The sequence below is a fragment of the Ixodes scapularis genome, unplaced genomic scaffold, assembly GCF_016920785.2.
Source record: "Ixodes scapularis isolate PalLabHiFi unplaced genomic scaffold, ASM1692078v2 PGA_scaffold4__175_contigs__length_147842914, whole genome shotgun sequence".
NCBI classification, from domain to species: domain Eukaryota; kingdom Metazoa; phylum Arthropoda; class Arachnida; order Ixodida; family Ixodidae; genus Ixodes; species Ixodes scapularis.
The window spans coordinates 120,558,434-120,571,341 of record NW_024609879.1 but is presented as its reverse complement, the minus strand read 5'-3'; the positions used below and the strand labels follow the sequence as shown (position 1 = coordinate 120,571,341).

General features: G+C 45.5%; 1 protein-coding gene across 1 annotated transcript in view; it reads right to left on the bottom strand.

Annotated features, from left to right (window-relative positions):
* The window catches only part of LOC115311982 (clotting factor G beta subunit), a 44,056-nt gene that overhangs the window by 11,405 nt on the left and 19,743 nt on the right, over positions 1 to 12,908 (bottom strand). Inside the window, exons 5-7 of the mRNA XM_029970844.4 lie at positions 10,047 to 10,153; positions 8,031 to 8,296; positions 2,997 to 3,169 (exon numbers count right to left, since the gene is read on the bottom strand). Of these exons, the coding sequence (XP_029826704.2) occupies positions 2,997 to 3,169; positions 8,031 to 8,296; positions 10,047 to 10,153 (546 nt within the window). The remainder of the gene's footprint in view (positions 1 to 2,996; positions 3,170 to 8,030; positions 8,297 to 10,046; positions 10,154 to 12,908) is intronic.

Sequence of the window (12,908 nt, the reverse complement as noted above, 5' to 3'; positions counted from 1 at the left end):
GAAATGTCCAATATTGGACAACAGTTCCCTTCCTAGAGACTGTCCGCTTCGGCGAGCAAGGAAAATGACGCCGAACGACGAGTTCGATTAGTTTGGTGATGTTAGTGACTTAGGATGGGGGATACTTGAAGTCGCTGCGCTCTCAAAACAAAAACGACGAAGTGGACAGTTCGAGGCTGCTTCTTCTTTCGTCGATGAAAGTAAAATTCATTCCATTGTCCAACCGTCAATCTTGGCGCTGTTGGTACAAAATTGTGACGACTTCAAACTTCCATGCTTTTTACACACAGCATTGAGCTTCGCGTTCGACACCATGTTATTTTCTCGGAGGAACGGATGGACAATCCTCGCCCCCCGGTGGAGTGGCGCAGCACATAGATTAGCAAGCATTCGTGACATGGTGCACGTGTCCTCGAAACGCGATGACGCCTTGATTTTTCTTTGGAGAAAACCTTCGTGGTGCAAATACACCGTCAGTATTTGTTGTTGGATGATTAAGCAGCGGAATGTTAAACTACCTTATGAGGAACCTGGTGTCTATTATGTTTCCGAGAAATTTAGCACGCCGGTACGATATTCATCCAGATCGAAACAGTCCGCGTCATGGTTTGAATCGATGATTCCTGGGTTCTGCGGCGCAGGTTTTTCATCCAGGTCATTCTCCTCATGTGTATAAGTGTGAAGCCAAGTGTGGCTTGCCTCGTTCAGCAGTTGGAAGTACCATGGCCAGGCTAGGGTGAACAGGCCCGATCTCTTACGACCTTTGTACGGGAGTATAGTTGTTTTTTGCAGCCACAGCTTGAGAGGGTTTCCGCAGCACTACCTTTCCTACAGAGCTTTAATTCCTTCCGAGAGGCACATCAACCTTACCGTCTTGGCTTCTTTGCACCGGGGTTAATTTGGAGATCTTTTCAGAGCTATTAGATTCACGCCGCCAGAACACCTCCGTCTCTTCGACTCCGCAAAAAGTTTAATACTATAAGCAAGCGTTTAATTATCGTAAGCCGAAACATATTTCAATCGGCGCTTTGCAGCTATTTTAGGTAAGTATGTCGGCCTACATTTTCAATCGCAATGATCAGGGAACTGTTGTTCAGGGTGGCCAGGCAGTGTTGTGCAAAGTAGTGTGGTCGCAACCTCACGCGGCTAAAAATATCTCAGTGCACCCAGGTGAGAACGAAGGGCGCAAGGTAAGTCGCTCTCTGGCCCGGCCATAGAAGAACATAGTAGGGTAGCATTGAGCATCTCGCTTGATTTTATTTCGGAACACTGATTACGGGCACTTTCAAGAACGAAAGGGAAGGGCGAGGGAACTTTACGAGTTGTGACCCTGACTGCTCATGGTTAGTTACAAAGTGCGTAAGTTATAGTGGGCGTAAAAATTAGAGTGGTAGTTTGGAGTCGTCGCATTATTAAACCAACGCAGTCAAAGTTGACCTTCTAACATTATGCTTGTTTAAATAAATGAAAGACGATTTATTACAAAAAGACGACCTGGGGAGGGTCTTGCCCATCGTGCCACGCTTTTAGTAGCCCCTTTAGCAAGAAGGGTGTTTATTACACCTTTTACAAATATCAAATTTGAGTCACAACTGCCTTTTTGTTACTTCATTGTAATGCACAGCCGCTAAGAACGGTAATACCGACTAAACTGATCTCAGTAAGCGTTCCACGCATACGTGTCGCCGCCATAACTGTAGTTCATAAGAAAAAGGCGCCAGTGCACAAGACGGCTCGTGCCGCCTCGTGCTATGCTCGCGCAGGCCCCTCTCGAGGTTGGGGAGCGTGCAGAAAGACTACCTGTCCCACAATGCATAGTGGCAGCGGTGGCATTATGAGACTGGTTGCGAAATCGGGACAAGACAACTTTTTATACATAGCCCTGGTGCGTATAGTACAAAATAACTTGTCTCACGAACACAAAAATAAAGCGAAGCGCACCGAATAAGAGGGAAAAAAAGTAAAGGTCAGTTAAGGCTGCGCCCATGCACAGCTGCTTAAAAGCCTCTTGATTTCAGTGTAAAGATTAGTGCAAAGCTATCAATTGTTCTGATCAAGCAGCTCTCCAATTTCGGTCACAACTCCACAGATGGCCCAAGCGGCCATAAGAATTCTTAAAGAACCTGTTATTTTGTTTATTGTTGACTTTATGTAGACTTGAGGAATGCTCCCTGAAATCAGGTGATATTTTGTAGATCCAATAATAATGTACCTTATTTACTCCAACTTTATTCATTAAATGCTAAGAAATATAGGAAAATTACCATTTTTATTTAAACGATGCGTCTTTTGCTGGAGATTCAAACATTCTTTTTTTTTTTTTTTAAACCTGAACGTGAAAGTTTATAAAAGGGCCACGGTGTGCAAAAGAGAAGATATTGAAGTTTGTCTGCTACAAGTTCGATTATCTTGAGTACTCACATCACGGTAGTGAATTTGTACTACGAAACAATGTTGGCCTATATTGCCATTTTTTATATTTATGTTAGCCTTACATATACGTTGATTATAATTCATAATCAAATTACGACCACATTTTGAAAATATCTCCAACAACAACCGTTACAAGTTTACGTAAAAACCGAAGAGTTGTCAGAAAAATTTATCGTGCCTTTCCTTCCATGAAGCCTATTTTGCAGGGAATATGTATCTCAAACAAAAATTAAAATTAAAAAAAGGCCAGGTTATGCCATGCAAACACCCATAATCTAAACTTCTTAAAATTTGAAACCAATCGTTCCAACCTTAACTTCTGCCCATTTGTTCTACCGAACCATGTCCAGTCGAAAACGATACATTTGACATGTTCGCACCGATCAGAATCTTTAAATTACTCATACGTATTTGATATCAAGATGACATTTCCTCTTCTATACAGTGGTACATATTAAATATTGTTAGGGAGCGACCATGCGTTAGAATAACGACTTGAACAGCCTTCAACTTATGCCAATAGGATGAGAATCCCAAAAGCGATGTACGGAGGGGTATCTTACCTGACAAGCATCGACGCCGCCATATGTAAGGTTTCCCGCGCAAACGAAGTCGTCGTTGACGCCTCGGGGGAACTCCCGTGCGTAGTTTTCGAGTGAGCGGTAGGACTCGTCGCAGACGTCGTTTGCCACCAGGGGCACCCTGACCTCCTGAAGATGGCTGTGGACTCGTCCGCCTGCACACAATGTCGTTTTTCTTTACAATGAACCGGTACTACATTGTGGCAAGCTGGAGACATAAAAAAGACTCTGTGGATTATTTAAAATGCAACAGCATATTTCTTTGTGCAGTCTCTTCCCCCCCGCCCTCCCCCGCAAATTCGTTTATTCCTAACCCGCCATATTTTCGCAACTTCTTACCATCTACTTATCCTCTACTTTATTGCGCCTTTCCCTCTTTCCATCGCGTACATCCGTAGATGGCGACCCCTCTCCATTGAAAAGGACGTCTGTGGGACACACCAGGATTTCTGAAATGTCTTGACTTACGTTTAAAGAAGCGCCAGCCCCCCGAAAATGTTTTTTACAAACTTTCTTGCCAGGGGATTCGTTATGGTGTTAAAAGACTACCCAATCAATATTTTGCTACAGTACGTGTCACGTATATTGTTGAAAATAAAACGCAACTGTTTGAAGCCGACATCGAAACTGGACTGGGGAAGAAGGAGAAATATAGAGGAGGAGAAAGAAACCGGAAATCACATGGCGGTGCAACATTCTTTTTGTGCAATCAACTTACTTGAGACATTTTAGAAACCGCAAAAATGAATATTTAATGTTTATCTGTTTATAGTATTGAGCATGTGCCTTCAATTACTCACAACTTTGATTATCTTTTGTGGTTGTGTCTAAACCATAGAAACGGCGAGTGATCATGGAGAAGAGAGCGCACACGACTCAAAATGGCCAGTTCTCGATCGGCGGTTGTCGGGTGGAAAGAAAACAAATTTTAAGTCGCAAAATGTGTTCTGGGTAGTTGGGCTCTCATATGTCATGTACGACTAAAAATCTTGGCGAGCATAAAGACCTTGTCAGTGTCCGTTTAAAAAGAATTCTGGGAAGTCTGAGATGTCCGCCGAAAGTTTCTAAGGTGTTTGACATACCCTTCAACATTTCCTGAAGGGTGCGAGATGTCCGTCAGAGCTTTTTTTACAACCCTGTAGGATATGTTGCGATCGTTTCCGGGAAAGCCCTGGGCCCATCCGAATATTTTAACGGTTCTGTTGGAGAAATGACGTGGCCCTTCAGCATACATGAGTCGAAGAAGCCGCTTGGCCATTTTGTATCGGGCGGCCGCCACGAAGGTTCGCTCATTGTCAGCTTCCCGTCCCACGTGGGGGTTTCATCTCCCAAAAGCAGCTCAATGTGTGAATACGAGAAAAGGTCTCTCAGTGCTCCGTTTCTTACGCCTCTTGGTACGTTCTGCATCAGAATATTTTCCAGTTACTGTAAAAGACGCCGGAAACGCCACTGCAATGCACCAGGGACTATTCCGTAACCGTCTTCAGGATTGCATTAACGGTTGCCGATGTTCGTTTCGGGATGGTGGCTTTCACTAAGCGTGTCACTGATAGTCTCTGTTTGTGTGTGTGTATGCGTGGTGCACCAGATCGGTTTTAATGGTGCCCTAAGACGGTTTCTGAAATCGCCTAAATATGGCGACAACTCACTCTGTGGGAATTGATAGGTCATAACGATGCGAGACCAATTTTCATGTTAAAAAGAAAAGAAAAAAGAAATCAAAGGTAGAACACACCGAGGCCATCTCCAGCGATGAGGGGAGTATTGCTCCGGTAGGCCAGAACGACATGTGACCAATTAAAACGCGACATTTCGTTGAGATCGTAAAAGCTGTCAGTATAAAATTTGTAAGCTTTTGTATATTATAAACGCAAATAAGAGTAGTCGGGCGATGTTAATTTTTCGCGGAGAGGGAACACATAATCATGCAGTGATCGTCTCAAAAATAGTGCACAATGTTTTTCTTTGTGTTCCGAGGGAGCGATGTCTCCGGTCATCAGCTTCTGAGCCCGCGCTCGCTATATTGAGTCATAGTCCCGGCTCTATGGGCACTGATCCGCGCGTAATCGAGATATAGCTCCGCGGTTTTACCGGTAGAAGGCGCGATGATCTTTTGCTTGCTATTAAGTGACAGTGGTTCTGGTTTGGGAACACGCTTTCCCCATCTCTGGAGATGACCTCGATGTGTTGCGATCTTTGATTGTTTTTTTTAATAAGGAAATCGGTCGCGTATCGTCATTATTTAGAGTTTTTTTTAAAATGCTTAGAACCAACAATCGCCATATTTAGGCGATTTCAGAAACCTCGTCTTTAAAAGTTAATCGTACATCTAAGGATTTTACTCAGCAGAATTTTGAGTACCCCGAAAAACATTTGGGCTTCTAAAGGGTTAAAATACTCAAGGGTCTGAATTAGGGCTGGGCTTCGATTAACAATGTTAACCCGATTACCCGCCACTATTTAATCGATTAATTTATCGAATAATCGGTCTCGTTCATTTCCAGAAATAAAATATAAAAAAGCAAAACAATTTTTTTTGCGCCTTTGTTGAATATGTGACAAACGGCGCAATATAAAATTGGATGTGGAATCAACCTCAATGTTCGGTTGGGAACTGTTCCAAGACACTCGCACTTACAGATTATTATTTCAGCTGCGTAAGTCAAAGAGTTTCGTTGATATTCTCCGGCCAGAGCGACCTCCCTTGATTGTTCACAATAGACTCTGCTGCGCTAAATGGACACTCGAACGGCGTTGAAGTGGCCGAGACACCTGTAACCTTCTGCAATTGTTCGGACTTACAAATTTCGTTTCTACAGTTGAATTTCTACTTTTTTTTTATTACGCAAAATTGTACCGATTAAGTAGTTAACAAATTAATCGCAATGAAAGTATTTATCGATTAATCGGTAGGTTAATCAATCAACATCCCAGCCCTAGTCTGAATGGCTGAAGGGGTTTGAAGGGCTGAAGGAGTTTGAAAGGCAGAATGGGTTTAATTGAAGGGCTGAAGTGGGTTGAACGGCTCACGCGGCCCCATAACAGATCAGGGCAGAAGGGTATTTTTCGATACGGCTTTGCCAGAAGCTCATTATTAATTGGACCTTGTGGGGACTACGTGCTCCCGTCTCCTTATCTAGGCCTAACAGATGCAGGCTTGAGATCACCCTGACGGCGGCTTGTTGAATACGAGGCCAGGTCATATTCCTGGAAGAGGACGGTATGTTCTTCGCTTCTTTGGGTGAACTTGCCACTGGCATACCTCCAAAATGATCGTGGACGCGACCTATCTGCGGGCTAAACCAAACCACCTAGTCCAGGCGTGTTCATTTTCCGCAGGCTATAAAGCCGGCCGTAAACCCTCGAGGGCGGGAGGAAGAGGGAGGGGGGGGGGGGGGGGGGGGGGGAGAGTTCCAGACATTCTTGCTGAGGGAGGTTCTGGTCTATGGAGAATCTACTTTCTTACTGTAGCTTCCCCTTCCTACGAATCGACCTAGTATGGTAGCGTGGGCACCTTCAGGTGAATTTGTCTGATGCGATAGCACCAACCATTTAGTCTCTTTTCTTTGCTGGCCGACGAGCAAAACCTGGTATTCGTCAATAAGCATGTCGTTCTACAGACCCAAAGACATCCTTTGTCTCTACGTTGTATCCTCCAAAGGGAAAATCCACAAAATATACGCAATGACTATTGAGTGCTCCTTTTTGCTTGAGTGAGAAGGACCATTAAGAGCGATCAGTACAGGCCATGCCGAAGTAGGCTGGAAAAACAGATTCATACTGCGAGTTTGAATACCAAGCCTTTTCGAAAGCATTCTTGTACGCGTTACTGAAACAAATGAACCGATATCAATTACAATTACTTTAGAGAAGAATGTAACTGGTTACAGTGATCAATTAATGCACCACAAAAAGTAATTAAAACTACCAGAAAGTAAGTTATTACGTTCACTTTAATTTTAACTTGTTATTACGAAATAAAGAATGCATACATACATTCAAAGTTGCAAACCCCGATCGTAACAACCCGTACACAGTACGGGTTGTACGTTGATGCATCTAAGCGACTCGCACCGAGACGCCCGACGAGGACGCCATTGGTTGTCGCCATGGACACAATCGTTTACGCCTCCTACCAATTGACGGTAAAGCACCATTCGTGACGGAGTCCAGATATATACGGCAGTGACATTTCACATTGTTCCCTCGATTTTAATGCTTTGCGTCTTGCCTTGACGTCTCACGTTTTCAACAAGTTAGAAACATTGAATGCCATTCTTGTCACTTGGAGCTTAAAGGAATGCTGAACCGAAATTTTGATCTCAGAAAAACAACGCAGAAGCGCTAGGCGGGACGGTACAAACACGAAAGCATCACTTATAAAGCGATATCTCCAACACATAGCCGGATTTTTGTGAAATAAGAGCGCGCTTGAACAAGGCCAGACAGGCCCGTGACGTCGCGATTCACGTTTTCTCCTATTCTCGCTTTGACTCCGCGAGCACGCGAAAAGGGAAGGAACCCAGGCCGTTTCCCCTCCTCCTCAACTATTTTGCAGGAAACGCGACGTCGCGACTCTCACTGAACCGCATTCTTATTTTACAAAAGTACGTCCACCCGTTCGAGATATCGCTTCATGAGTGGTGTTTTGAGGTTCGTGGCGCCCCGTTCAACACTCCTATCTTATTACGTAAAATCCAAATTTCAGTTCAGCATCCCTTTGAGGAACACGGGGCGAAGACTGTTGGGTTCACGTTTCTTGCTTTGTGATTCGTTTTGTTGTGTTCTTATGAACTGATGCTGGCAAAAGCTGCAGAGGGACATTAAATTAAGATGCAGTGGACCCGCCACGACCTGCGTTTGTTATGTTGTCAATGACGATACAGCTTGGAAGTTCGTCCGCTCGATGAGCATCTCGTGCGCTTGTTTATCCGCCAAATACGCCCACGAGCTTTCGTTTCCCCCACGAGCTCGACCGATGACGGGTCACGATTGGCTGCCTTTGATTAGACTCACCGAATGCGTCGTGACCCCAGCCCAGGACGATGGCCTGGTCATTGTCGGGCTCCGCGCCGGCGTCCGGCAGGCAGGCAAATGGTCTCCTGAGTCTTCTCCGGCGTGCCGGTGCGTCGAGCATCAGCAGAGCCACGTCGGCGTAGTGCTGCCGCTCGTTGTAGTCGGGGTGCACGACTACCGACGTGACGTTCCGCTCCAGAGTCGAGTTTTTCTTCGTGCCCGAAATCTTGACCTCCCCGATACGGGCCAGGTATTGCGTGCCGTTACTGCGTAACAACTTTATTCTCCACTCCAGTACACGAATGGGGAACGCGAGGGATGAAGGCTGGTTGACACGCTGCAGCTGCTTACGGCAGTGTGCCTTAAAACCTCTTAAACTTTCTTACGCTGAGAAAGCACACTGTCGCCATCTTTCAGGTAGTCATAGAACCGTTTCAGTTTTCGTATAATGCCTCTTTAATTCGCACGTCATGCTTTCTTCCTTTGCTCAAGAAAAACTTTCGGAAATATTATAAACGACCGTTTCTCATAAGTCGTCCACATACGTGCGATCTCGCAAATACTGAAATGCTTTCGCCATATTGAAATTTCGTTCCAAGGCCATATTATAGATGGCGCCAGCGTATTCTCGTCGTCAGAAATCCCAAGTTGGTCGTAAGCAAACGCAAGCGTGTGAACCAACCTTTACAGTCACTGACAGCTCAAGAAGCGCAGGGCATGGCACATCGTGTTCCCTCTTCCTGCTTTGTGATTGGTTCCTGAGCCTTCTGGTCGACTTATGCTGCGAAATCATTGGATGCGGAGCAATAACAGTGCTCAGGAGACTCGGCCATGCCTGCGTTTCTCAAGACGACATAGACTATAGCTTTCGAGACGATAGCTGCTCTGTGTGTGTTTTCGTAGCACATCCCCTGATGGAACGGACATATGGTCGTCGTGAAACATGACTTCACAGTGTCGCGTGGCTTCAGGGCATAAAGTTACAACGTGACATTTAGCGGGTAAAAGTTTCTGTCTAGGATGAGGGGGGTAAATTATTTGGGCATTTGTACGCCACGACACTAGACTGAGCGAGAAGCTTTGTCTGCTCAATTTAGTGGGTGAATACCGGTGTCAGTATTTGCGTGTGTTTGTAGTATGTTTGCCGCAGAATGTGCGACAGAGTTGGCAACAGCACGGCTCTCGCAATCGTTAATTTTCAGAGAAATTCAAGGAGCGGTGATTATTGGCTTTGATATGCTGAGGTGTATATTAACAAATGCATCGATCCAAAGACCGTGACACGAAGAACTTTACAAGCACAAACTAAATATACTGCTGAGTGGTGGTTTGTCAATTAAGTCACGGTTCGTCGTTGAACAGCCCGATCTGTCGCAATTGCCTTGGTAGCGTCCTTGAGAGGCACGCAGCGAAACATGCTTATTGTCAGGGGCGCTTTCGTGGGTAAAAACTGAGGACGAGTAGGAGACAAATGTGCGTGGAAACGTCGCAACACTGAGCTCTGGTTGCAATGTCTAGTGGATAGAGGCAAAGCAGGCCGACTTTCTCTTTAATCAATTTTCGAACACGTCTGAACGCCGGCGTTCGGCACTTGGCGTTCGAATTCCAGAGCGTTCGAACAGCGAGCAGAGACAAATGCATTTAATTTGTGTCTACCCACTAATGATTCCAGCCAAAGCTCGGTGGCGTTCCGACGTGCTTTCGCGATCTCATTTTCTCTCTCGTAATTTCTACTCATATACACGTTTCCACGTACGGTCACAGGGCGCCGCCATCTTGCTTAGTTGGGGTGCTGGTGGAGCCGTCATAATCCGATTACGACCCCTTAGCAATACGTCGTAATCGAAATATGACGCGTGTCCAAGTGCAGTCTAGTTGGGAAAGATGGCGGCGCCCTCTTGCCGTACTTGGAAACGTGTATAGTCGACGGTTAAGCAGACCTCTAGTTGCTAGGTTGCGTGTTGTGAGCCTAAGGTGTAAAAACGAAATACGCGCAATAAACATTTGTCGACTCACGGTGATTTGTAGAAGCAGTGAGCTGCGGACAAGACGATGGTTCTCGTGATGAGCGTACCTCCACACCAGAAGTTTTCGAAGCTCAGTTTGTTGCGAAAAATGGCTACCTGCATGAAACATCGGGAGTTTTATGAGAATGAGAGATAACACGTTTATATCGCGTGGACTTGACGCAAAAATTATGTTTCAATGGTTAAATATGTGCGGAAAGCTGTAGGACGCCTGTTGAGAAGTGCGTCATGTGCATTTGCTATATGGTATGCAGTTTTTTTAGCTACTGCAATGAAATTACGCGGAAGTGAACGGAACACTTTGCCACGAAAAGCTTAAGCGACGCGACCTTTGTACAATCCATCAACTAGACGACACGCACTTTTGCAAAAAGGCAACCCCCCCCCCCCCCCCCCCGGTTTTACTTGTTTGCTAACAACGGTCAGCTCGCCACAGAAAAATCGTGATTCTGCTCGGTTTCGCACGTCCAAAACCAATCGAAATAGCGCAACTGCACAGTCACAGGCCCACGTTCTAATGCGTCGCACGCTCCTTGGCTACGTTAATTACAATTAGATAAAGGGCAAAGAAAACAAAAAGTTAATCGCTTTCTACATTGCATTCCATCGAGCACACGGTGTTTGTTGCGACCAGCCCTGAAATACACACACGAATCGCACCATCAACGCGCACCGAAGCGCACGTCCGGAAAGGACTGTTCACTACTATCGACCAACACACTGACTACAAACAAGCAATGACCACAACCTCCACCGGTTGTGGTCAGTGCCCAAACGCAGAAACCAGATTCGCGCGATGTAAAGCGTCTGCGCAGGTGCAATGCCTACACCGGCGCCACCGCAGTTGCGTGACGTAAGAGTCGAGTGTGTTTACTCGGTTGCACTCTAAGTTCGATCGCAGCCGGCGCTGCGATTTGATGGAGCCGATTAAACAGAGCCGAAAGTGCGTCGTCACGCTTCTCGTGGTCTTCGTCGTCTTACCATCACCGGCTGATTTAATCGCACAAAGGAGTAAACGGAGGATCACCGGCGCGTTCATTGTGCGGGGTTGATTTAATCAGCGACAACATAGTCACAAAACACGATGTGTGCCATGTCGACGAATGTTTCGGTGGGGCTCGATTTGCTCCATCCGGTCGGGCATCGGATACGGTCAAACTAAAAGTGAAACGGAATACATATATACCTTTGTCCGCCGCTAAGTCGAGAGGGCGGAGGTGCTGCGTGTTCGTGGAATCATTCAGCCCTATAACAACACGCGATCAGGCTCTCTGCGCGAGGATGAAATGCGGGGGATTGATTGGTACGCCGAGCACGCAGCTTCGAACAATTACACCTTTTAAGATATAAGCTCATTCAGGATGTCGCGGTTGAATGTTAACCACACATGCACGCCACGCGTTACTTCTAACGAGTTATTTCCAACTAGTTACTTTTCCGGTAACGTACTCAGTTATACATTGAGATTGAAACCTGAGACTGTGGTTTTACAAACGGGAAACTCTTGGAGGAGGAAGAAAAAGGAACAGACAACGTTGTCTTCCCCTTTTTCTTCCTCATTCGAGAGTTTTCCGCTTTTCGAACCACAGTGTCAGGTTTCAGTCATCATGTATATCGGCCAGCTCACAATCACATCAACCGTACTTTCAGTGTACTAAGTTACTTTTAAGGACAAGTAACGAGGACAGTTTTTCGCTACTTTTGAGGAGTAACTTGTACAAGGTTTAAACAGCCTCGTTTCACTTCTAACCTGAACACGCGCCTATTCCGACACAGCCAGATGGGCGACCAGAAGCACATATCAACCGTATGGCAGTATAGCAGCGCTTATCAATGAACACGTCAGTCGAACTCTACAGCTGGGAATGTCCTTCGCCCAGAGAACATAATACGGTGCGTTGCTCGAACCTTCTTGAATCGTGTACAGAGCGAATGTAAACCCGGAGGTTGCCAACGCGGGAAGGCACAATATCCAGTGTCAACTTCGAATTTTAAAGCATGGAGAACGAAAGCGAGAGGGGAATCCCAGATTCACCAGCTCTTATTAAAGCACAGCACTGCCGATCATTCGAGCGCGTGAGTAGGACGACTCTTCAGTGTCGCCGGAGATGTATCCACAAGGCAACGGGGAAACATAACTGATGAAAACTTCGAGAGGGATCTACTGCTTAAGTGCAGACATGTACACGTTACCCCCAAAAAGTAACTAAATAACGTTTACCGTCACTAGCTCAAAAAGTAACTAAATACGTCACTTGTAACCGATTTTTAAAAGGAACGCGTTGCGTTACATCTAAGGTAACGAAATACTTTTCTCGTTACTTCGACGACCAAATAGGCAACTGCTTTTGGTTTGTGGTTGATTGTTTTCTTTTCAGTAGTCGTTACACTTAAACAGTGGCTACCTCTCGAAGTTTTCATCTGTTAAGTTTCCCAGTTTCCTTGAGAATACATCTCCGGCGACGCTGAAGAGTCGTTCTACCGATGTGCTCGAAGGAACCGCAGTGTTCTGCTTCAGCAAGAGCTGGTGAATCTGGAATTCCCTTCTCTCTTTTGTCCTATTCGATTCTAAAGTTCAAAGTTGACAATGAGTTTTGTACCTTTCTGTGTTGGCAACCTCCAGGTTTACATTCGGTCTATACCCAATCCTAGAAGATTGCCGGGTGAAGGACATTCCCAGTTGTAGAGTTCGACTGACGTGTTCAGCAATAAACGTTACCTTACTGTCATACTGTTTAGTTGTTTCTCGTGTTGGCCATCTGACTTTATCGCAAAAAATGCATACTAAGGTTTGAAGAAAAACAAGGTTGTTTAAACTGTGTTGTACACTTTACTTTTCAGAAGTAACGAA